General features: G+C 48.3%; 1 protein-coding gene across 1 annotated transcript in view; it reads right to left on the bottom strand.

The window, feature by feature from the left end:
• Positions 1-23,658, bottom strand: part of LOC137524043 (uncharacterized) — a 61,521-nt gene extending 37,863 nt beyond the window's left edge. The window contains exons 1-3 of the mRNA XM_068243509.1: positions 23,097-23,658; positions 22,767-22,868; positions 19,280-20,053 (exon numbers count right to left, since the gene is read on the bottom strand). Of these exons, the coding sequence (XP_068099610.1) occupies positions 19,280-20,053; positions 22,767-22,868; positions 23,097-23,488 (1,268 nt within the window). The 5' untranslated portion in view covers positions 23,489-23,658. The remainder of the gene's footprint in view (positions 1-19,279; positions 20,054-22,766; positions 22,869-23,096) is intronic.
• Between the last annotated feature and the right edge of the window lie 1,903 nt (positions 23,659-25,561).

Genomic DNA, 25,561 nt, shown 5'->3' with positions numbered 1-25,561 from the left:
AGTTTCCTGGCAGAGGGAAGGAGGTTGTCGTTCAGGATTTCACGATACATGGCTCCGTCCATTTTCCCGTTAATGCGATTAAGTTGTCCTGTGCCCTTAGCAGAAAAACACCCCCAAAGCAAAATGTTTCCACCGCCATGCTTGACGGTGGGGACGGTGTTTTGGGGGTCATAGGCAGCACTTTTCTTCCTCCAAACACAGCGAGTTGAGTTAATGCCAAAGAGCTCTATTTTAGTCTCATCAGACCACAGCACCTTCTCCCAGTCACTCACAGAATCATTCAGGTGTTCATTAGGAAACTTCAGACGGGCCTGCACATGTGCCTTCTTTGAGCAGGGGGACCTTGCGAGCCCTGCAGGATTTTAATCCATTGCGGTGTAATGTGTTTCCAATGGTTTTCTTGGTGACTGTGGTCCCTGCTAATTTGAGGTCATTCACTAACTCCTCCCGTGTAGTTCTAGGATGCTTTTTCACCTTTCTCAGAACCATTGACACCCCACGAGGTGAGATCTTGCGTGGAGCCTCAGAGCGAGGTTGATTCATGGTCATTTTGTGCTCCTTCCATTTTCGAACAATCGCACCAACAGTTGTCACCTTCTCTCCCAGCTTCTTGCTAATGGTTTTGTAGCCCATTCCAGCCTTGTGCAGGTCTACAATTTTGTCTCTGACATCCTTGGACAGCTCTTTGGTCTTTCCCATGTTGGAGAGTTTGGAGTCTGCTTGATTGATTGATTCTGTGGACAGGTGTCTTTTATACAGGTGACTAGTTAAGACAGGTGTCCTTAATGAGGGTGACTAATTGAGTGGAAGTGTCTAATCACTCTGTGGGAGCCAGAACTCTTAATGTTTGGTAGGGGTTCAAAAACTTATTTCACTCAATGAAATGCAAATCAGTTGCTATCTTTTATTTAAGGTTATTTTTTCGATTTTCCTTTTGATGTGCTATCTGCCACTGTTAAAATAAACCTACCATTGAAATGATACTGTTCTGAGACTTTTCATTTCTTTGTCATTGGACAAACTTACAAAATCAGTGAGGGGTCAAATAATTATTTCCTCCACTGTATGAGCTCCAAATCATAGAACACGTGGGCTCAAGGTTGAAATTTGTCTGGTGGGCCCCCAGTGTCCCAGTCGGTGATTGACAGCGCGGCTCCCGCTGGCGCAGTACAGGCCAACCTGGAGGTCGGCCTGACATCATCGCCGGGGACCGGGACGGAGCTGCGGTGAATGGCTGCGACTGCGTGCAGAGCTGCGGCGAGGGACATGCTGGGAGCTTGGCGCTGGAGGAAGCCCCGGGTAAGTAGCGCTTGTTTTATTAATATTTGCCTTATAATTCCTTTAAACCATTCCATTGTTACCTTGGCTTTATGTTTAGGGACGTTGTCCTGCTGGAAGGTGAACCTCCACCCCAGTCTCAAGTCTTTTGCAGACTCCAAGAGGTTTTCTTCCAAGATTGCCCTGTATTTGGCTCCATCCATCTTCCCATCAACTCTGACCAGCTTCCCTGTCCCTGCTGCAGAGAAGCACCCCAGAGCATGATGCTGCCACCACCATATTTGACAGTGGGGATGGTGTGTTCAGAGTGATGTGCAGTGTTAGTTTTCTGCCACACGTAGCGTTTTGCATTTTGTCCAAAAAGTTCCATTTTGGTCTCATCTGACCAGAGCACCTTCTTCCACATGTTTACTGTGTCCCCCACATGGCTTGTGGCAATTGCAAACTGAAAATGGGACTTCTAATGATTTTCTGTTAACAATGGCTTTCTTCTTGCCACTCTTCCATAAAGGCCAACTTTGTGCAGTACACGACTAATAGTCGTCCTATGGACAGATTCCCCCACCTGAGCTGTAGATCTCTGCAGTTCGTCCAGAGTCACCATGGGCCTCTTGAGTCTTGACTGCATTTCTGAACAGCGCTCTCCTTGTTCGGCCTGTGAGTTTAGGTGGATGGCCTTGTCTTGGTAAGTTTACAGTTGTGCCATACTCCTTCCATTTCTGAATGATCGCTTGAACAGTGCTCCGTGGGATGTTAAAGGCTTTGGAAATCTTTTTGTAGCCTAAGCCTGCTTTACATTTCTCAATAACTTTATCCCGGACCTGTCTGGTGTGTTCTTTGGACTTCATGGTGTTGTTGCTCCCAATATGCTCTTAGATAACCTCTGAGGCCGTCACAGAGCAGCTATATTTATATTGACATTAGATTACACACAGGTGCACTCTATTTAGTCATTAGCACTCATCAGGCGATGTCTGTGGGCAACTGACTGCACTCAGACCAAAGGGGGCTGAATAATTACGCACACCCCACTTTGCAGTTATTTATTTGTAAAAATGTTTGGAATCATGTACTGTATGATTTTCGTTCCACTTCTGACGTGTACACCACTTTGTATTGGTCTTTCACATGGAATTCCAATAAAATTGATTCATGTTTGTGGCAGTAATATGACAAAATGTGGAAAACTTCAAGGGGGCCGAACACTTTTGCAAACCACTGTATTTAAATACATAACAATGATATGGTAGGGCATTAGACTAGGAAAATAGTGGGATTAGACTGTGAGCTCCCCTGAGGACATGACTATGTACTCTGTAAAGTGATGCAAAAGAGTGTAATATGGGTGCTAGGAATGGTGTGTGTGTGTGTGTGTGTGTGTGTGGGGGGGGGTTTGTTGTGTATGCAGGGTGAAGAAGAGGTCACTGTGGTTGCAGGTGGAGAGGAAAGTGTGGGTGCTAAGAAATCGGCATGAATGCTGAGAGGTCAGTGTGGGTGCTGACAGTGGTCAGTGTGGATGCTAGATGCCAGTGTAGGTGTTGGAAGTGGTTAGTGTGGGTGCTGGGAGTGATCAGTGTGGGTGCTAGGAGTGATCAGTGTGGGTGCTAAGAGGTCAGTGTGGGTGCTGAGAGTGGTCAGTGTGGGTTCTGGAGGCCAGTGTAGATCCTGGGAGTGGTCAGTGTGGGCGCTGGGAGAGGTCAATGTGGGTGCTGGGAGGTCAATGTGTAGGTGCTGGGAGAAGTGGGTGTGGGTGCTGAGAGGTCAGTGTGGATGCTTGGAAGTCAGTGTAGGTTCTTGGCGGTCAGTGTAGGTGTTGTAAGGTCAATGTGTAAGTGCTGAGAGAAGTCAGTATGGGTGCTGGCAGTTGTCAGTGTGGATGCTGGGAGTGGTCAGTGTGTGTGCTGGAAGTGGTCAGTGTGGGTGCTGGGAGTGTGGCTGCTGGGAAAGGTCAGTGTGGGTGCAGGGAGAGGTCAGTGTGGGTGCTGGGAAGTCAGTGTAGGTTCTGAGAGGTCAGCATGGGTGCTGGGAGTGGTCAGTGTGGGTGCTGGGAGGTCAATGTGTAGGTGCTGGGAGAAGTCAGTGTGGGAGCTGGGAGGTCAGTGTGGGTGCTGGGAGTGATCAGTGTGGGTGCTGAGAGGTCAGTATGCGTGCTGGAGGCAAGTGTAGATGCTGGGAGTGGTCAGTGTGGGTGCTAGGAGGTCAATGTGTAGGTGCTGGGAGAATTCAGTGTGGGAGCTGGGAGGTCAGTGCGGGTGTTGGGAGTGGTCAGTGTGGGTGCTGGGAGTAGTCAGTGTGGGTCCTGGGAGTGGTCAGTGTGGGTGCTGGAAGATGTCAGTGTGGGTGCTGGGAGAGGTCAGTGTGGGTGCTGGGAGTGGTCAGTGTGGGTGCTGGGAGGTCAGTGTGGGTGCTAGGGGATGGAGAGACACTAGGATTTAGTCCAAAGTGCTGTGTGGAGGCGGGGCTTACCATGAGTGGTGGGCAGGGCTTACCATGAGTGGTGGGCAGGGCTTTTTTCTGTGGCCATGGATCTTTATTGAAAATAAAAAAGGGGTGCCTAGCCCTGTGCCCCCTCCACCTCCTTCATACTCACTAAGGAAGGCAAACTTGCATACAGTCTGGAACGCAGATGCACTTCTCTTCGTGAGGTCTGGCTGAGCAAGCTGCCCCATCACCTCACCTCTTCCATCTTCAGCAGCACCAGGGCTCCTCCATTCCCAACATGCTACCTGCAGCTCCTTCTCCCAGGCCCTCCCTAGCTGGAGGGCAGCCAGCCTGGCAGTGTCTCTGTATGCACCACACACAGCAGGCATGTTAGGACTTTGGGGTGGGGCCCACATCGGGGCTTTGGGGTGGGGCCTACCGGGGGAAATCCTGCCTTCCCGGTGGCTCAGTCCGACACTGATAGACTTTCATGTTACCATTCACATTACATGTAATGAATAGCGGAGATGCCGCCGCGTGGACAAACGGCAGAGTGGCTATCTCCGCATTCCAGCCAGCGGCCACTGCCGCAGGGCTACATGCTGCTGGTTCGCCTGGTCCTTCTAGTGCACACAGTTAGGAGAGCTACGCGCGCGGGCCAGGCGACAGGACCTTTATGTCAGTAGAAGGGGAGTCAGCTGATCTGGCCGGTCAGCTGACTCTGGATGTGCTCCGGATTGGCTGAGTGGCTGGGGCAGAACTGGTGAGAGCTCTGGGTACTTATAGGACTTGCTTGTCAGTTGCAGGTTGTCTGCCGTTGCGAATACTTACGTGTGAGCATTCAGACGTCAGTCAGATCCTACAGTGTGTTAGAACCAGTTGGAACTGGGAATTCACACTTAGCCAGATTCCGCTCTTGATGTTACTGTGTCATTACTATGTTATACTTTAGACCAGTTCCAGGGTGTTGAGACCAAGGACCTCACACCCAAGCATAGGATTACTGTGTCATTACTGTGTTATACTTTAGACCAGTTCCAGGGTGTTGAGACCAAGGACCTCAAACCCAAGCATAGGATTACTGTGTCATTACTGTGTTATACTTTAGACAAGTTCCAGGGTGTTGAGGCCAAGGACCTCACACCCAAGTTTAGGATTACTGTGTCATTGCTGTGTTATACTTTAGACCAGTTCCAGGGTGTTGAGACCAAGGACCTTACACCCAAGCATAGGATTACTGTGTCATTACTGTGTTACACTTTAGACCAGTTCCCGGGTGTTGAGACCAAGGACCTCACACCCTAGTATAGGATACTGTGTTACTCTTTAGACTAGTTCCCGGGTGTCGAGACCAAGGACCTCACACCTTAGACTAGGATTGTGCGTTTTGATATCTGTTATGACCTCTGGCTCTGTTGACCTCTCTCTTGCTTTCTGATTCCGTACCTCTGCCTATCTGTCTACCAGTTGCCAACCTTGCCTGTACCCGGTTACCAAATCAGCCTTCTGTCTCTGTACCTTATCTACTCGTGTGTTGCCGACCTGGCCTGTCTGACCCTTCTGACTGTCACTCATCCCTCGAGTGATCAGTCTGTCTGTACTACCCGTGACACTAATCCACCAGGTGTCAGTTAGCTGCAAGGACCTCCTGCTCCTCAGAAAGTCCTTCCTGCAGTCCAGCCAGTGGCCTCTACCCCATAGGAGTCCACTGGCTGCAGTACAGTCTGATTCCCAATCCATCTGGGAATCCTTGGCTGCAGTACAGTCTGATTTCCAGTCCATCAGGGAATCACTGGCTGCAAGATTATCTCTTTAAGAGATAGTTCCTGCACGGCCAGAGGCCACCTGCTCCTCAGGTGGTCACTGGATGCAGCAGTATCTGTGTCTTCCGCTCCACGGGAGATAGCCTACAGTTGCTCTAAGCACTTACACTTCATTAGGTGTCCAGAGGTTAGTCATACTTGTATTATTGGTGATTCTGCAGATCATCCATAATCAGGTATACATCTGTATTGTTGGTGATACTGCAGATCATCAATAATCAGATACTCTCTGTGTGCTGACACCAATCGTTACAGAACGCCAGACCAAATACATTATGGATGCACTGCATAGTCATGTTGAAGTCCTGACCACCGCGGTAAACAATCTTTCAGGGGTGATTATGAACCAATAGACTCAGATCAATCAGCTATTTGGGGCTATTCAGGAACTTCAATTAACTATAAATACAGTGCGATCCCCTCCAGTCACGGACATCCGCATGTCCGTACCTAAAAATTTTTCTGGCCATAGATCTGACTTTCAGAATTTCAGAAATCGAGTACTGTCTTATTTTGAGTTGAGGCCTACTTCGTCAGGAACTGAGTCTCAAAGGGTAACATTCATAAGGACCCTGTTGTCAGGTGATTCCCAAACATGGGCATACAACCTGCATGCAGAGCATGAGGCGTTATCATCAGTTCAGGAATTTTTTAAGGCCATGGCCATTATATATGATGATCCGGATATTGCTTCCACTGCTGAAAAGAAACTCAAGATGCTCAGGCAGGGTCGTAAATCGGTTGAGGATTACGCCCCTGAGTTTAGGAAGTGGGCTGTGTCAGCTAGATGGGGAGCATATGCATTATTAGACTGTTTTTTGGCAGGATTGTCGGATGCAATCCATGATGTGATGATAGGACATCCTGAACCCAAATCTGTCGACGAGGCAATTTCTTTGGCCGTGCAGATAGATTGCCGCTTGCGCTACCAGAAACAGATTTGTGGTAGGAATGCTATAAGGTCTGTCTCATACGACTCTTCTCTCCCTTCGTCACCCCCAGACGAGCCGATGCAAATCGGATACTCGGGGCTGAGACAAGTGAAAAAGAGTCACAGAAGGTCAGAAAAAACCTGATCGATATGGTACTGAGGAGGGCAAGGTTGTCCAGAATTATCCTACAAAGTCAGGAGAATACTGCCGCCTAGGGGTAGTCAGAGGTCATACCATAGGCGAGCGGTCTTTACATCTAAACAATAATCGTCTGCTCCTTCCCTGCTCTATTACATGGGACGGTCAGACCAGTTCCGCAGAAGCCTTTGTTGACTCCGGTTCTGCGGCTAATTTCATAGATTATGATTTCGTAAAGAAATTGGGGATTCCATTATTCCCACTAGACCAGCAGATTCTGGTCACTGCAGTAGATGACTCTCCGTTGCAGAGTAGTCAACCTCTTTTCCAAACCCCCTTGTTGTTGTATAGTTTAGGGGTATTACATAAAGAGAAATTACAGTTCCTGGTTCTGCCAATGGTAACCTCTACCGTTGTTCTTGGTATGCCCTGGTTGCAACTCCACTCTCCTCAGATTGACTGGGCTTCAGGTCAACTGCAGAGATGGTCAGCCCATTGTCATCAGCATTGTTTGGGGAGAGTTGCTGTTTGTGCTACCAAGATACAGGTCGGAGGAGTGGCAGTGCAGTGTGCGGAATTTGCTGACGGGTTCTGTCCTGCCCGGTCTCCTGTTACGCATATACCAGGTGGTAAAAATATCAAAACAGACGCTCTATCTAGGTGTTTTGAGCCTAAGACCATTCTACCTCAGAAGGTGGTCTTGGCAGCTACTGAGACCTGGGAGGACTGGGTGGCTTTCGCTGGGCCCTTACCAACGAGATGTTCCAGAAGGTAAGCCATCTCGTCAGGCGCCAGTGGGTACATTGCAACCCCTACCGATGCCAAATAAACCTCGGACTCAGAAAAAACAGGCAGATAGGAGACGGTCTGTAGAGTGGAGGTTTTCCCCGGGGGACATGGTTTGGGTGTCTACTCGACATTTGGCGTTGAGACAACCGTCACCTAAACGGGGACCTAGATTTGTAGGACCATATCCAGTGGTCAGAAAGATTAACAACGTCACTTATGCGATTGATCTCCCAGCCAGCATGAGAGGTGTGAGATCATTCCATGTGTCTCTGTTGAGGCCGGCAGTGCACATGGGTATCTCTCCCCCCCCCCCCCTGTGATAGTTGACGACCAACTTGAGTATGACTTCGAGAACATTCTAGATTCTCGCTTAGTGCAAAATTCTGTGCAGGGTCTGGTCCACTGGAAGGGGTATGGTCTGGAGGAGAGAACTGGGGTGCCGGATTGTCGCATGCATGCGGAAGTATTAAAGAAAGAGTGTCATGACTTGCACCCTGAGAGAGGCCGAGTGGGAAGTGTTCGGAGTCCACTCCTCGGGGGGGGGGGTACTGTAATGAATAGCGGAGATGCCGCCGTGTAGACAAGCGGCAGAGCGGCTATCTCCGTGTTCCAGCCGGCAGTCTCTGCCGCACGGCTACATGCTGCTTGTTCGCCTGGTCCTTCTAGTGCACACAGGTGGAGAGCTACGCGCGCGCGGGCCAGGCGACAGGAATATATGTCAGTAAAAGGGGAGTCAGTTGATCTGGCCGGTCAGCTGACTCCGGATGTGCTCCGGATTGGCTGAGTGGCTGGGGCGGGGCTGGTGAGAGCTCTGGGTACTTATAGAACTTGCTTATCAGTTGCATGTTGTCTGCCGTTGCGAATACGTACGTGTGAGCACTCAGACCTCACTCAGATCCTACAGTGTGTTAGAACCAGTTGGAACTGGGAATTCACACTTAGCCAGATTCCGCTCTTGATGTTACTGTGTCATTACTATGTTATACTTTAGACCAGTTCCAGGGTGTTGAGATCAAGGACCTCACACCCAAGCATAGGATTACTGTGTCATTACTGTGTTATACTTTAGACCAGTTCCAGGGTGTTGAGACCAATGACCTCACACCCAAGCATAGGATTACTGTGTCATTACTGTGTTATACTTTAGACAAGTTCCAGGGTGTTGAGACCAAGGACCTCACACCCAAGTTTAGGATTACTGTGTCATTGCTGTGTTATACTTTAGACCAGTTCCAGGGTGTTGAGACCAAGGACCTCACACCCAAGCATAGGATTACTGTGTCATTACTGTGTTATACTTTAGACCAGTTCCCGGGTGTTGAGACCAAGGACCTCACACCCTAGTATAGGACACTGTGTTACTCTTTAGACTAGTTCCCGGGTGTCGAGACCAAGGACCTCACACCTTAGACTAGGATTGTGCGTTTTGATATCTGTTATGACCTCTGGCTCTGTTGACCTCTCTCTTGCTTTCTGATTCGGTACCTCTGCCTATCTGTCTACCAGTTGCCAACCTTGCCTGTACCCGGTTACCGAATCAGCCTTCTGTCTCTGTACCTTATCTGCTCGTGTGTTGCCGACCTGGCCTGTCTGACCCTTCTGACTGTCACTCATCCCTCGAGTGATCAGTCTGTCTGTACTACCCGTGACACTAATCCACCAGGTGTCAGTTAGCTGCAATGACCTCCTGCTCCTCAGAGAGTCCTTCCTGCAGTCCAGCCAGTGGCCTCTACCCCATAGGAGTCCACTGGCTGCAGTACAGTCTGATTCCCAATCCATCTGGGAATCCTTGGCTGCAGTACAGTCTGATTTCCAGTCCATCAGGGAATCACTGGCTGCAAGATTATCTCTTTAAGAGATAGTTCCTGCACGGCCAGAGGCCACCTTCTGCTCAGGTGGTCACTGGCTGCAGCAGTATTTGTGTCTCCCGCTCCACGGGAGATAGCCTACAGTTGCTCCAAGCACTTACACTTCATTAGGTGTCCAGAGGTTAGTCATACTTGTATTATTGGTGATTCTGCAGATCATCCATAATCATGTATACATTTGTATTGTTGGTGATACTGCAGATCATCAATAATCAGATACTCTCTGTGTGCTGACACCAATCGTTACATTACAGCTGTGCGTTCCCATGTGTTACGATGTAACGTGCCTGGGAATATTTTATTGCTGGACACACATTTCCCAATGGGTTCTACTGTACAGTCTGTGCTTTAAAGCACCATGAAGTGCATTCCATGCGTTCTGCCTTAACCTCTTGCCGACCGCGTCACGCCAGTAGGCGTGGCCGCGGCGGCAGCCCCAGGACCGCCTAACGCCAATTGGTGTAAAGTCCTGGGGCTCTGTTTTGCAGCATCTCCTGCTTGGGGGGCGGAGCTCCGCCCCGCCTTCAGTCTCGGAGACTGTTAGACGGAGTCTGTGCAGCGCTGCGATCAGCAGCAGCGCTGCACTGGGGACAGCCGTGTGACACGGCTGTCCCACTGGGGGACAAGAGAGCGATCGGCTCTCATAGGCAGAAGCCTATGACAGCCGATCGCCGTAATTGGCCGGCTGTGGGGAGGGAGGGAGCGAGGGAGGGAAGGGATTTAAAGGAAGAAGGTTTTTTTTTTTTTTAAAAAACAGCAACACAAATATTTATTAAAAAATAAATAAACATGGGGGGAGCGATCAGACCCCACCAACAGAGAGCTCTGTTGGTGGGGAGAAAAGGGGGGGGGGGAATCACTCGTGTGCTATGTTGTGCGGCCCTGCAGCTTGGCCTTAAAGCTGCAGTGGCCTTTTAAACTAAAAATTGCCTGGTCACTAGGGGGGTTTAGCCCTGCAGTCCTCAAGAGGTTAAGGGCCCATTAACACTGCTTGTGCTCTGATTAGATCATTGAAGCACATGTGTTTTCCAGTCGTAAGGGCACCATGATTAATATAATATTCGTAGTGCCCTTGTTTTTATATTGTCACACAAATGCAAACATGGAGCATCTTTTTTTTCTTTTTTGCGTTTGCATTAAATCAATAGGAGTGTAATAAAATCACATAGCAAACATGGCACCAGGCACATTTTTGTGATCTCCCATTTTTAAATTCTTCTAGTGATTTTTTTTCTTCTTGTAGGAAATTGCAAATGCGCTGCAAGTGTGCCCAGAATACCTGCCTGATCGTAACACACGCGCTCCATAACATTCATTTTGCAGAAAATTGAAATTGCAGGGAAGGAAATTGCAGGGTTGCTATGGAAGGCAGAGATGGGATGACACATTTTGCACGAGGGAGTGGAAGAGGTGAGGAAGAGAACTGTGCCCTTGACCTGCACCCGGGTGAGATGATTCAGCACTTGGGATCTCTTGGTAACGCATCAAGGAGAGTCAGGCGCCGCTATACACTTTTTAGATTCTCGGTGTCCCCGGCCACCCGCTTTGGCTAAGAACCATCTAGCATGTGTAAAATTGTGTTTATTGTCACAACCAGTACTCTATGGCCTAGGTTCTGAACACATATTGTGTGTGCTCTTGGGGGTATTTTAGTTGGGCTCAGGGGACGCTTGAAGTTGTTATAGTCAATCCATTATAGGAAGTGGTAAGATAAAAATTAACATAAACAAACCTCAACAACTATGTCTAATTAACCCCTTCAGTGCCAGCAGTCTCTGGCTCCTTATGTACCAGAGACTGTTGGTACCAAAAATGGGCCTTACCAACGTCATGCTGCACGGACTCGTCGCTCTAGCCATTCATGCCGCTTGTCCGTCGCTGAAGCCCACTCGCTTTGCCGTTGCTATGACAACAGAGCTCCATCAGCCGGTCAGGAGCCAATTTCATTGGCTCCTACACCTATGATCACTGTGAGCCAATGTGATATCATAGTGATGGCAGGGCAAGTGGCTGCATCGTCGGGAGAGCATCGAGAATAGCGGTAGAGGTGGGTTCGTGTGGCGCACCAATTAAAATCTACATCTTCGCAGGGATAACAGGTCCCAAAGGGGGCGTAGATTTCATTTAGCATGGCCCGGAAGTGGTTAATTTAAACATCAAGCAGTGTTTGTCATGCACTTGTACACTATTATGGGGTACATGGAGCAAATATATATGTTTGAAAGGGTACTCAAGATAAATTGCACATTTTATGACATAAATGGGTGTACAAGAAGTGGACATAACTCTTTCCCCTTTCTTGCAAAGCCCCTTTTTCTATATCAACTAAAAGGATTGAATCCTTACCTAATACTCAGGGAAGTGGAGATAGACTACAGAGGGTGATTTAGGCCTCTTTTCCACGGACTGCTGAGCTGTGTGCTCAGCAAGCAGTTACCAGGCAGCAGCGAGCAGTTACCAGCCAGCAACAAACAGTTACCAGGCAGCAGTGAACAGTTGTGAGGGCTAAGACGCACCAGAAAAGCTCCCCAAACGCTAGAGGTCTCAAAAGCTCTTCCCAATGTAATGCTATGGGGTTTTTGTTTTTTTACAAAACCTTATCGCTGCAGTGTGCATAGGCACATAGGATAACATTAGCAGGAGGTTTCAAAAACTCAAAACGCTCAGAAAAACTCATCTGGTGTGCACCAGGCCTGAGAGTTTGAGAGGCATTTCACTGCCTATCAACAGTCTGTGGAAAAGAGGCCTCATGGTGAAATCTTGAAGCTCCTTTTTATAATAGGGCTTCCAGATATCCAACACACCTGAGGGATTTGGAAAGAAAATAGAGGTACACCAGCATCCCTTACCCATTCACACAAAGGCCTCTATTCATAAAACTTTACCGCTCAAAACAGCTGACTTTCCTGACCATTTAGCAAAGTGTGCATTCATAAAAGCTGTTTCCGCATGAAAAGTTACAATTCCCCAGCACAGCGATAAATTTCCGCCTTGTGCAGTGATTTTCTAGATTTACCTAGAAAAAGTAACAAAATGTCCATTCATAAAGATTAGAGGAAGAGGTATGCGGACGGGAAATACCGTTTCTTTGGATGTAGCGAGAAGCGTGTGGAATACATGCAAGTGAATGGGACAGACCTCCCAAGCAGCAGCAGAGAGAGCAGCGATCGGAGGGACTCTGCCAGCTTCTGTGTTTCCGCCAGCCTACAGCGGGAAATCTCCGCACTGCTATCGCAGCTGGAAACATTTTTATGAATGACCACCCAGAAGTCTAAAATACTGATGTGGTATTTTCCCTCCACAATTTTTTTTCTCCCAAATGTTTTATGAATAGAGGCCAAAAAGTTAAAAGTAAATATAAAAACACCAATACATAGAAAATATTGTAATATTCATTTTAAAATGAATAAATACTATTTGTTAATGGTCATGGTCTCATTCCCCTTTTTTTATCCTTGATTGCAGAGCATTCATACATGTCAACACTCACTGCTTAACTGCCAAACAAGCGATAAACTAACCATTAGAATTTACCGATGTGTTCCTACCACTAGTGTTTATTGATCACTAACTTCCTAACAGTAAAATATATGCATTGTATTTATTCTTTTACGGGTCAAAGAGTTCATTTTCTGACTGACGTCAGGAAGTGAAAAAACAAATCGCTCTGCAAAAGTGCTTAAAAAAGCGCTTTACAAAAAAATTGCTAATGCGCAGGTAAGCACTGGGAGGCACTAAAAAAAATCATGCACAAAACCGCAAAATGCAAGCACGAGCGCTGGCAACTTATCATGGGAACACGGACTTACAGACCCACAGATCAGTATACTAGTAGTGCTTGGGCTTACCTCTTCCATTGTCAGGTTCCTACTGCTGCAGCCACTAAGGCCTACAGCCCACTAGCAGTATGTTACTAAGCTATTTCTATGCACTTGATTTGAAAAGCTCTAGCTAATATAATGCTATGGGTGTGATCCCACTTGAGGCCCTATTCACAGTGGTCAGTTACGTTGCAGAATAATTCTGTATGTTAACTTATTGCCCATACAATTTTATAGGCCGTTCACAGTAACGGATCGCCTTATCCTAACTAGCTGTATGCAGGATTTGCATTAAAGTCTATGTCCAGTCTTTGTTGCAGTTCACACACATTTTAACGCATGCATTCTGCAACTGACCACTGTGAACCTAGCCTGAGTGATGTGATTTTATTAAAAACACCCATAGCATTGCATTAGCAAGAGTTTTTCAAACCACTAGCACTTACAAAATTGCTTCTAGTGGGTTTGAGCCCATAGGGCAGATTCACACTGCAAGATCTTTTTCAGCGCTAGTTATTTGAAAAGCTCTTGCTAAAGGAATGCTATGGTGGATTTTTACAAAATCACATGGCTCCAGTGTAAACACATACACAGCATTACATTAGCAAGAGCTTTTAAAATCACAAGTGCTTAGAAAAAGCTCTTGTGGTGTGAACTAGCCCTGAGGCCTGGAACCCACTAGCAGTACTTTCTAAGCGCTAGAGATTTGAAAAGCTTTTGCTAATACAATCCTACAGGTAACTTTTAAAATAATCACATTCCTCAAGTGGGATAGCAAGAGCTTTTCAAGTTAAGTATGGTCCGGTGTTAGTCGAGGAGCAGAAATGCAGACATCAAACCAACAAACGTTGATTCCGGTAATACCTTTAAAGGAATCGTCAGGCAAAAAAAAATTGAGTTTCACTTACTTGGGGCTTCTACCAGCCCCATGCAGCCATCCTGTGCTGTCATAGTCACTCACTGCTGCTCTGGTCCCCCTCCGTCAGCTAGTTTTGTTTTTGCCGACCTCGGGGTCAGAGGACATTTTTACGCATTTCTGCTGGTGCAGGAACAGCATCGCACCACCAACGTGTAAAAATGTATGTGTTAATGTTCCTGCACCAGCGGGAATGCGTAAAAATGTACTCTGACCTCGAGGTCGGCAAACACGAAACTAGCTGCCAGCAGGGGACTGGAGCAGCAGTGAGCGACTATGAGGGCACAGGATGGCTGCATGGGGCTGGTAGAAGCCCCAGGTAAGTGAAACTCAATTTTTTTTTTTGCCTGATGATTCCTTTAAAGACTAAAGGCTCATACACACATCAGACCATAGTCTTTGGAAAATGAAAGATCACAGACCAATTTTACCCCCTTCCATGTAGTATGAGAGCCATACCTACACAGTCTATTCTATGGAGCTGAACTCCCCATCAGACAGAAATATTTGCAAGATGCTGCACACAAAGATGCTGTACACATTCAAAAGATCACTATCTGCAAAAGATCTGTTCCTGCAAAAGATCTGTTCCTGCAAAATGCATTCATAGTCTATGATATCTGCAGATCCTCATACACACCTTGTTTAACAGACATTCATCTGCAGATCAGATCCACCAGGATGGATTTTCAGATCTGCAGATGATTGTCTGATCTGCAGACAGGGCCGGATTTACCACTAGGCACTGTAGGCACGTGCCTACAGGCGCCATGTGATCAGGGGCGGGAGAGTAGCAGCTGTGTACATGCCGCTGATGTCACTGGCCGTCCCGCTCTGCAGGACATCCGCCCCGACCATGCCAGTGAAGGAGCGATCGCATCTGCAGTCCTGTCTTGGCATCCGCCCGCTTCAGGCCTGCTTCAGGATGTAGGAGGAGCTGAAGCGGAGGGCAAGGAAGCGGAGCAGAAGGGGGAAGTGCCGAGTGGTGTGTGAGTACCATGTGCGCCACGTGGAGGAGAGGGGACCGAGGTGATCAGCAGAGAGTTCTAATGCAGATGCTGCCTGTGATTACAAGCATCCACCAGCCAGAGAGAAGCTGCGGGTCAGACAGTGACTGCAGCGATCAGATTTGCCTACTGTTACTCTACAAGACTGCCGCTCCTCATGTGAAGTGACGCAAACCCAGCCGCAGCGCCGCTGCAGTCTGAATCACAGCTTCTCTCTGGCTTGTGGATGCTTGTGCTCAGTTACATGCTGTATCTGTGTTAGAGCTCCGTGCCGTTCGTCTCCTCTCCTCTTACTGTGCACTGCCACTGCATTCTTTAAATGCCAACAGCTTTCCTGATAGCGTTCCTTGGAATCATCTTCTTTGCATGTAAGCACTGGCAATGCTTGCTTCATTCACTTACTTCCTGCTGTTTGGCTATATTCAGTTACTTCATTGCTGCACTGGTGTTTACAAAGTTTAGTACACTCAGTTTTGTTCATGTTTTGTGCACCTTATAACATGTTTTGTGCATCTTTTAAGGTTTCTGTCTGTTATGTATGGTAATTGTCGTCCACGCAGAATTTTTGTAGGGACTACTTTTAATTCATGGTACTAGTGGCATTTTCGACAGTGTTGTTCACTTTCATTATTAAAGCTGCTCAGCTTTGCAAGGAGTTGCCAGATGCTGTATAAATGTACCTAATTGCTATATTTATATATTTCCATGCCCTGGCACCATTGGTGACTTTTTTAATTGTTTTTACGTGGTGTATACTTTTTCCGTACAGACTAATTATGTAAGATTGTCCCTTAGATCCCTCTCTGATTGAATCTGATCTTTTCCTGCTCACACACTGCACACAGATTTCCAATTGATTTCAGCATGAAATGTATTGGAAATCACCTTGCTGCCACCCCCCTAGTGTAAATGGTCCCCCCACACCCCCATGTGCAGTGTTAAAGGGTCACCTATCACATTGCAGCACAAGTCCTGGCTTCCGCTGACTAGCATCACTGCACGTGCCTGTACCACGTGACACCAGGAGCATGTAATGACATCCTGCATGTGGTTTCAGGCAGGTAAAGGTGACAATGGGCACTGGAGAAGGCCAGGATTTGTGACTGCATGACAGGTGAGCCTTCAACACTGGCACAGGGGGGCATATACATTTTAGAGGACTGTGGGTTGTCGGGATATTTCGAATGCCGTTTGTCATTACCGCCGTGCATGCAAATTGAGCCCCTGCAACCAAGATTTTCCAGCATGATCGCATGATTCCAGCATGATCGATCCTTTTGACCGGAAACCGATGGGCTGACTGCATTGCGCTACAGATTCTGATTCTCCTTCGATCTGATAAAATTATCGGATCAAAAAGCTGATCAGCACGCAAGATCAAATAGAGTATGGCACCTTTAGATGAACTGATTTTTGGTTGATGGTGTTAGGTGAAAAAATAGTGTTTACAGGTGTACCCTAATGTCACTGACCTCTCCTCCAACAACAGATTGAAACTGGACCAATCAAATGCCATTGCAGCTGATTTTGATTGCTCCACTTTCAATCTGCAAACTTACTGACCATCCATATTACTGACCGCCACCTTCCTATCACTAAAATCTACTTATTACTACCTGCCTGTGATTAGACACTATCCTGCCTGTGATTAGACACCATCACATTTTTTGTGTTAATGGTATCATTTCCTTGTGATTTGTATTATCTGTTGCTTGTTGGTAATATTGGCCTTTGGTTCTTCATACTGTCATTGACAATGTGTGCATACTGTTGGTATTCTATACTTGTCTTAGAAATATCTGCATTTCCTTGTGTGGTTTTATTTCATAAGAAAAGGGACTATAACAAGGGGGTGTGGTCTGTGCTGAGAGGCGGAGTTTAGGGCGCCAAAACTTTTGTGCCTATAGGCTCCTGAGCTGTAAATCCGGCCCTGTCTGCAGATGAATGTCAGTTAAACAAGGTGTGTATGATGATCTGCAGATCTCATAGACTATGAATGCAATTTGCAGGAACGGATCTTTGGCAGGAACAGATCTTTTGCAGATACTGATCTTTTGTGTCTGTACAGCATCTGTGTGTGCAGCATCTTGCAAAGATTTTTTTCTGATGGGGAGTTCAGCTCCATAGAAAAGACTGTGAAGGTTTGGCTCTCATACTACATGAAGGGTGGTAAGATTGGCCTGTGATCTTTCATTTTCCAAAGACTATAGTCTGATGTGTGTATGAGCCTTAACTGTACATGGTTTATTACAAGCTTTTGAAAAGTTAAGGCAGGCTTTCTCAACCAGGGTTCCTTAAGGACTCTGCAGGTGTTCTTTATCATTTTCCCCCATCATGGGGGAAGTATAACAGAGCACATTGTAATAGGAGGTACTGTAAAGAGAAACACTAAATTGGGGGTCAGAATAATAATGAGCACAGTATAATGAGTGGCAGTGTAATAGGAGTAAAGCCTCTTTTCCACGAACTGTTTCTAGGCAGTGAAATGCCTCTCAAACTCTCACAACTGCTGACTGCTGCTTGGTAACTGCTTGTCGCTGCCTGGTAACTGCTCACTGCTGCCTGGCAACTGCTTGCTGAGCACACAGCTCAACAGTTCGTGGAAAAGAGGCCTAAGTGAAATTAACAGCCTCAACTACTTTTAAAGACCATACCTCTGGAAAAATAAATGCAGGTGTTCCTCAAGATAAAAAAATTGTTTGCAGGGGTTCCTTGAGACCCAAAAGTTATTTGCAGGGCTCCTCGGGGGTAAAAAGGTTGAGAAAGGCTGCGTTAGGCCCGGTTCACATTAGCATTCTCTGTCCGGATTCGCCGGGCCGGATCCGGACCGTATACTGAACAAACGGAAGGGATGTTCGGCATAGCAATGCAAAGTCTATGCGTCCGTACACACGCGTCTGTTCCGTACGGACCGGAGCCGGACCGGATCCGGACACTTTTCCAACATGCTCTATTTTTTAGGTCCAGATCATCAGGCCGACGCACCCGGACCGGAGCCTGACTGCACCATCCGGCAATAGAAACCAATGGGAAACGGAAAGCACAGAACACACTGGCTATAAAAACAGGACGTTCTACCCCACTTCCTATGCGTTTTCTATGGTAATAGCGGCCATTTTGGATGGGGACACATGGGCCCAGCGTTTCTGGAGTGGAGCAGCAGTGACTTTGTGCTGGAGCTGTTTGGCAGTATGTCGGACGTGGAGGTGAGGCCCTACACAGTGTAGGACCTGATTCTACAGGTGCAGCAGATACCTGCCCTGTGGGACAAGGGGGGAAAAGACCACAGCAACGTGAGGCTATGCAGAAAGCTGTGGCAGAATATAGCCAAGTTGTACGTGGAGGGGTTCGAACACCTGAACCGCAAACAGCAAGTGGCAGAGGGTATGTTGACTACAAGTGTTGTTTTGGGGGGCTTGTGGCTTTTTATATGTGTTTTGTTTGATTGTGATGTATTCCACTTTTGCTATTGATGTGTGTCACCCACCCACGTGTTGCCCACCCACCTGTTGCCCTGCCACCTGTATTCCACCTGTGCCGTGTCCCACCCACCTGTGCCGTGGCCTACCCACCTGTGCCGTGGCCTACCCACCTGTGTCCTACCCACTTGTGTCCCACCCACCTGGGCCGTGGCCTACCCACCTGTGTCCTACCCACTTGTGTCCCACCCACCTGGGCCGTGGCCTACCCACCTGTGTCCTACCCACTTGTGTCCCACCCACCTGTGCCGTGGCCTACCCACCTGTGTCCTACCCACTTGTGTCCCACCCACCTGGGCCGTGGCCTACCCACCTGTGTCCTACCCACTTGTGTCCCACCCACCTGGCCCGTGGCCTACCCACCTGTGTCCTACCCACTTGTGTCCCACCCACCTGTGCCGTGGCCTACCCACCTGTGTCCTACCCACTTGTGTCCCACCCACCTGGGCCGTGGCCTACCCACCTGTGCTGTGGCCTACCCACCTGTTGCCCTGCCAACTGTGGCCCTGCCACACCCTTGTAGCATGTGTGTCTGGGCCCCAAGTGCAATCCTGTGGCCTAGACACGCATGCTCTGAGCGCAAACAACATCCAGATGGACCAATGAAAATTGTAAACCACATTTTTATTGCATATTTTAAAAAATTTCTAAATATTAAAGTAAACTGTAAAAAAGTAACAAATGGTAAAAACTAACAAACTACAGTAAAAACAAAACAGTATTCAGGGTCATCCTGGCAGGGTATGAAAATAGTTTTTCAGTAGGTCCCTGTTGTGGAGGGACACTGCCCTTGGCCTGGTGGCATACCTCCTCAACGGCAGTAGTGGAAGCACATTTGGGGGTTCCGGAGTGTCCTTTTCCTCCTGGCGCATAAAGTTGTGGAGGATGCACGCTGCCTTCACTACGTCGACTGCGTTGTCTGGCTTCAACAGCATCGGCATGTGGAACACCCTCCACTTTGACACCAGGATCCCAAATGTGCATTCCACCATTCTCCGAGTTCGGCTCAACCGAGCGTTGAAGTGGAGCTGCCTGGCATCAAGGCCCCTGTCTGGGTACGGCCGCATCACATGGCTGGACAAGGCGAAGGCCTTGTCCCCCACAAACACATAGGGGTAGGCCGGTGCCCTTGTCCCAGGCCATGGTCTGTCACCAGGGAGATGCAGTCTGCCTTGCTCCATCCGCTGGCAAAGGGCCGTACGCTGGAAGATTCCAGAGTCATTGGAACTTCCGTACGACCCCACATCCACATAGACAAAGTTATAGTCCGCATCGGCCACTGCCATTAGCACAATGCTAAAGTATTTTTTATAGTTAAAATAATGGCTGCCACTCCCCACGGGTTTCTGAATCCGGATGTGTTTGCCGTCCAGCGCGCCAACACAGTTTGGAAATTTGCACTGGGTCCAGAAGCGCTCGGCGATCTCCTCCCATTTCTGGGTGTCTGGCACTGGCATATATGTGGCCCTCAGTCTTCGCCAAATGATCCTTGAGGTCCTCACAACGATGCCTGCCACCGTGCTCTTCCCAATGCGAAATGTAACATGCAGCGATGCATACGTTTGTCCAGTTGCGATGTACCTACAAGAGAAATAATGAAAATCAATTTTTTATGTCTTTGCAGGTGAAAAGTACAAGACACGCTGGCGCAGTATTTGGGATGCCTACGTTAAGTTTCTGCGTCGCAAAGCCGAGACAGAAAGAAGTGGCAGTGGGGCGTCCAAACGCAAAGATTATCAATTTGCCCAACAGTTGACGTTCCTAAATGCAAGCGTGGAACAGAGAGAGTAAGTACCACTATTGTGACCATGAACTGAGAAGGCATTGTATATGATGTTGACAGACAACTACCTTGACTTTCATCATGTATTGACAAAACAGGCCTCAATTCACAGGGCTTTATCAAACATTTATCGAACACTTTCTCAAACGTTTGCTAATTTACCTCATGTCGTTTGATGAAGTGTTTGATAAATGTATGACAAAGCTCTGTGAATTTAGGCCACATTGTATGTGATGTTGGTTGGCAAACCAATATATCGTTTTTATCATCGACAGGACTCAAGACAATTTTGGGGAGCAAGCGGAAGCAGAGGCACCGTACACCAGCGAGGAGGACTATGATGATGAGACGAGGGATGCCACATTTGTCCCAGAGAGAAGAAGGAGGAGGCCGTCATTACTTTTTGTGCAAGACACTGACCCGATTGACCTGGAGTTGGGGGAAGACATGGAAGATGAGTTGGCAGGAGCTAGTGCCCAAGCTCCTAGTGCTGAAGCTCCTCAAGCTCCTACGACCCAAGATGAACAACAAACGGCAGAGGACATTCGGGCACAACCGCCACGCAGGGCAACCCCTACGCAAGGCAGAGGACGGGGTGATGAAGCTACCCCCAGGGAGGCGTCCACCCTCCAACCAGAAGGGAGACCGAAGCTGAGATGTCTGGTGCTGTCTCAGGACTTCTCGGCATTCTACAGAGCCACGAGACACTAATCACCAGGCAGCTGCAGGATGGGGACAGGGGACGTTTAATCGAACAGTATAAGAGACACATCGATTCACTTCAAAGTGAGCTACAATCTGTGCATGGACACTACCGGGAAGAAATCAAATTGATGCACGAGGTGCACAGGGCACAGTTTGACCAGCTGCGTGCGGAACATCACCAAGCGGTGGCACAGCTGCAGCAGATGATGCAGCAGATGCATCAGCAAAGTAGTGAACTTTTGAAACTGCAGGCACACCTGGCATTCCACACAGTCATGTCTCTCCTACCATTCTTAGAAAAGGTGCCAAGCAACAACATGATGGCATGCCATTCAAGTTTGCTTGATGTTCTAAAACAACACATGGAGACGCCATTTATCCTACCGCCAACATTTAGACATTCTCAACCTGCATTGGTGCCCCCCTGGCAATCTTCATCCCCATCGTACACTGGCTTCAGAGGCAGTCAATACACACCGCTGCTGTCAGGGTCCAGCACCTCCACGACCAGCACCCAAGACAGTCCCGAGTTCCAGGCAGCACCTCCCATGTTCCCAACAAGTGCTGTAGACCCTAACATTTGACCAAATTTCCTCTTGTTCCTGGACATGGTCCTCTAAATCCCTCTGAACTTTGGAGGAAGGAGACCAGCACAGGGCTTTAGCCAAACCTTTTCCCTGCCCCATCTCATTCAACAAAGGTTCAGAGGGGTTCCGATGACCATGTCCAAGTACTTTGGTTTTTAAAGTCCTTTAAACTTAGGGCCTGGTGTCCCCGAAAGACACCTTGGGCAGCTATGCCCTGCACCTCTGCACAAGTTATGTCCTGCACCTCTGCCGTTTGTTGGTCTTGTTCCTCACTCTCTTGTTGTTCCTAACCCTTGCAAGTGACTGTTGGAACCTTGGACGAAGGAGACCTGGACAGGTCTTGGAAGAGCCAAGCCTTTTCCTGCCCTGTCTCCTTCATCCAAGGTTCAGAGGACCGCGTGCAAGTGGTTAGGTTTTTAAAGAATTTACATTTAGGGCCTGGTGTCCCCCAAAGACACTATACCTGGGTCACAAGAGTGCCTTTAGGGCAGCTATGCCCTGCACCTCTGCACAAGCTATGCCCTGCACCTCTCCCGTTTGTTGTTCTTGTTCCTCACTCTCTTGTTGTTGTTCCTCACCCTTGCAAGTGACCCTTGGAACCTTGGATGAAGGAGACCTGGACAGGGCTTGGAAGAGCCAAGCCTTTTCCTGCTCTGTGTCCTTCATCCAAGGTTCAGAGGACCGCATGCAAGTGGTTAGGTTTTGTATGTCCTTATAGGGCCTAGTGTCCCCCTCAAAGCACCACGATTATGTTGTTGGCCTAGTGGCCCATTTGCATGTCTTTTGAGAAATATTGCACATTTTACTTGTTGGCCTTGGTGGCCATATTGCACTATTAGCACGTGTAGGCCTATGGGCCAATATATCACTTTTTTTGTTCTTTTGCAGGCCCCAATGGACCAAGACCTGTCCTATGCACAACCCCACTCCCTTGGACATAACCTTCTGATTCTGTGAGGCAGGAAACCTTTTACAACATGACATGGCATGGTTCAAAGTACACCTAGGCCTTGCCATGTCATGTTGACTTTCCTGTATCCCAGGATTTGAAGGCCATGCCCAAGGGAGTCTTTCTACACACGACTATTGTCCTTCAAGTGACCAGGCTATATCATAGAAATGTTATTTATATTTTGTCTTCCATGTTGGAAGAATGTTTCCATGTTGGAAAGTTTTTTTTTTGTTTTTTTTAAATAAAAAAATAATTGTTTTCACATACCTCAGCGTGATCAGTAGTTGTTCTCGTGGTGTGACTGCTCTCCTGAACGTGGTATCCTTGTTCCGTAGGTCATCCTTCACCATCTCCAAGAGGGTATCAAACCTGACAGGAGATGGAAAGGAAGAAGCTGTAAAGTTTGCTGTGGGACAAGGTGTTGGGTGGAGGATGGGGGAGGTGTGTTTAGGGGTTTGGATGTTTTGTGGAGGGTGGGGGTTGTGTTTAGCTAGGTATACAGGGGTGTGGGGGTGAGGGTGGGTTGTTTAGCTAGGTATACAGGGGTGAGGTGTTGTGGGGTGTTTAGGGATGGTGTGTTTAGGTCTGGATACTTACAGGGGTATGGACATTCGAGTATAACTGTAGAACTTCTCTGGGTGTCGTCTCAGGTCCCGGTAGAGGGTCTGGAACTCTCCCTTCCTCTGCCTCCTGGCTAGTAGAGGATGCACCCACCATCTCCTGCGAGGAGTACGCCTTCTCCCCACATAGTAATAGGTGAACACCAAAAAGGAGAGTATTCCCAGGTAAAATGTGTACAAAACCACTGGATCCATGGTCCAAACTGCAGTCTCTGTACCCAAGGATGGTCTGCACACGTCAAGCTCTCTCCAACAATGACCCCAGCGCTTCTGCTGACCTTCCAGACCCCAGGAATTTATATAGTGTGTTATCTCTTTAAAAAAACAGATCCGGATCGCAGCTGTATTCATACCTGATGAAATACGCATGCAAACGGACTGGATCCGGATCGGAACCGTACTGGTCCGGTCCGGACATCCGGTCCGTTTTTTACAAAAACGCAAGTGTGAACTTAAGGTATCACCGGAATCAATGTTTGTTGGTTTGATGTCTGCATTTTAAGAGCTTTTCAAATCACAAATGCTCAGAAAAGGCTTAAGGCTCATACACACATCAGACCATAGCTTTGGAAAATGAAAGATCACAGACCAATTTTACCCCTTCCATGTAGTATGAGAGCCATACCTACACAGTCTATTCTATGGAGCTGAACTCCCCATCAGACAGAAATCTTTGCAAGATGCTGCACACAAAGATGCTGTAGACATTCAAAAGATCAGTATCTGCAAAAGATCTGTTCCTGCAAAATGCATTCATAGTCTATGAGATCTGCAGATCATCATACACACCTTGTTTAACCACTTGAGGACCCAGCCTTTACCCCCCTTAAAGAGAGTCTGAAGCGAGAATAGAGCTCGCTTTAGACCTCATAGCTAGCAAGGGCATGTGTGCCCCTGCTAAAACGCCGCTATCCCGCGGCTTAACGGGGGTCCCTGTCCCCCCAAATTCCCTCCGTAATGCGGGGGAGCGCTTCCGCATTGGGGCAGGGCTAACCGCCGCAGCCCTGCCCCACGCGCGTCTGTCAGCGCGTATCTCCGCCTCTCCCCCGCCCCTCTCAGTCTTCCTTCACTAAGAGGGGCGCGGGAGAGGCGGCGATGCGCGTCTGATAGACGCGCTGTGAGGCAGGGCTGCAGCCGTTAGCCCTGCCTCTAGGAAGGGCTAATCTGCGACCAACTTGCGACCAAGGTATGCAGGGGGTGGGTTGGGGGGTCAGGGACCCTCGTTCAGCTGCGGGATAGCGGCGTTTTAGCAGGGGCACACATGCCCCTGCTAGGTATGAGAGCTGAAGCGAGATTTAGTCTCGCTTCAGTGTCTCTTTAAGGACCAGCGCTGATTTCGCTGATCTGTGCTGGGTGGGCTCTACAGCCCACAGCACAGATCAAATACCAGGCAGAGCGACCAGATCGCCCCCCTTTTTTCCCCACTAGGGGGATGATGTGCTGGGGGGGGGGTCTGATCGCTCCTGCCTGCGTGTGGCTGGCGGGGGGGGGGGGGGGGGGGGCACCTCAAAGTCCCCTCCACCGCAGGATTCCCCCTCTTCCTCTTCCTGCCCCGGAGATCGGAGGCTGCACAGGAACGGATCTGTCCTGTGCAGCCTCCAACAGGCTCCTGCCTGTCATGTGACAGCGATCCCCGGCCGCTGATTGGCCGGGGATCGCTGATCTAGTACAACGCTGCTACTGTTAGCAGCGTTGTACAAATGTAAACAAAGCGGATTATTTCCGCTTGTGTTTACATTTAGCCTGCGAGCTGCGATCGGCAGCCCGCAGGCTATTCACGGAGCCCCCCGCCGTGAATTGACAGGAAGCAGCCGCTCGCGCGAGCGGCTGTTTCCTGATTAATTAGCCTGCAGCCGGCGATGCAGATGTGTGTCTCTGGTCCTGCAGCTGCCACTTTGCCGACGCGCGTTATGAGTGCGCGGTCGGCAAGTGGTTAAGACATTCATCTGCAGATCAGATCCACCAGGATGGATTTTCAGATCTGCAGACTGATTCTCTGATCTGCAGATGAATGTCAGTTAAACAAGGTGTTTATGATGATCTGCAGATCTCATAGACCATGAATGCAATTTGCAGGAACGGATCTTTGGCAGGAACAGATATTTTGCAGATACTGATCTTTTGTGTCTGTACAGCATCTGTGTGTGCAGCATCTTGCAAAGATTTTTTTCTGATGGGGAGTTCAGCTCCATAGAAAAGACTGTGAAGGTATTTTTTTTATTATTATTATTATTTAGTATTTATATAGCGCCGACATATTACGCAGCGCTGTACAGTGTATATATATATATTGTCTTGTCACTAACTGTCCCTCAAAGGAGCTCACAATCTAATCCCTACCATTACCATATGTCTATATTATGTAGTGTAAGTACTGTAGTCTAGGGCCAATTTTTTTAGGGGAAGCCAATTAACTTATCTGTATGTTTTTGGAATGTGGGA

The sequence above is a fragment of the Hyperolius riggenbachi genome, chromosome 1, assembly GCF_040937935.1.
Source record: "Hyperolius riggenbachi isolate aHypRig1 chromosome 1, aHypRig1.pri, whole genome shotgun sequence".
NCBI classification, from domain to species: domain Eukaryota; kingdom Metazoa; phylum Chordata; class Amphibia; order Anura; family Hyperoliidae; genus Hyperolius; species Hyperolius riggenbachi.
This window is presented reverse-complemented; position numbering and strand designations above follow the sequence as displayed.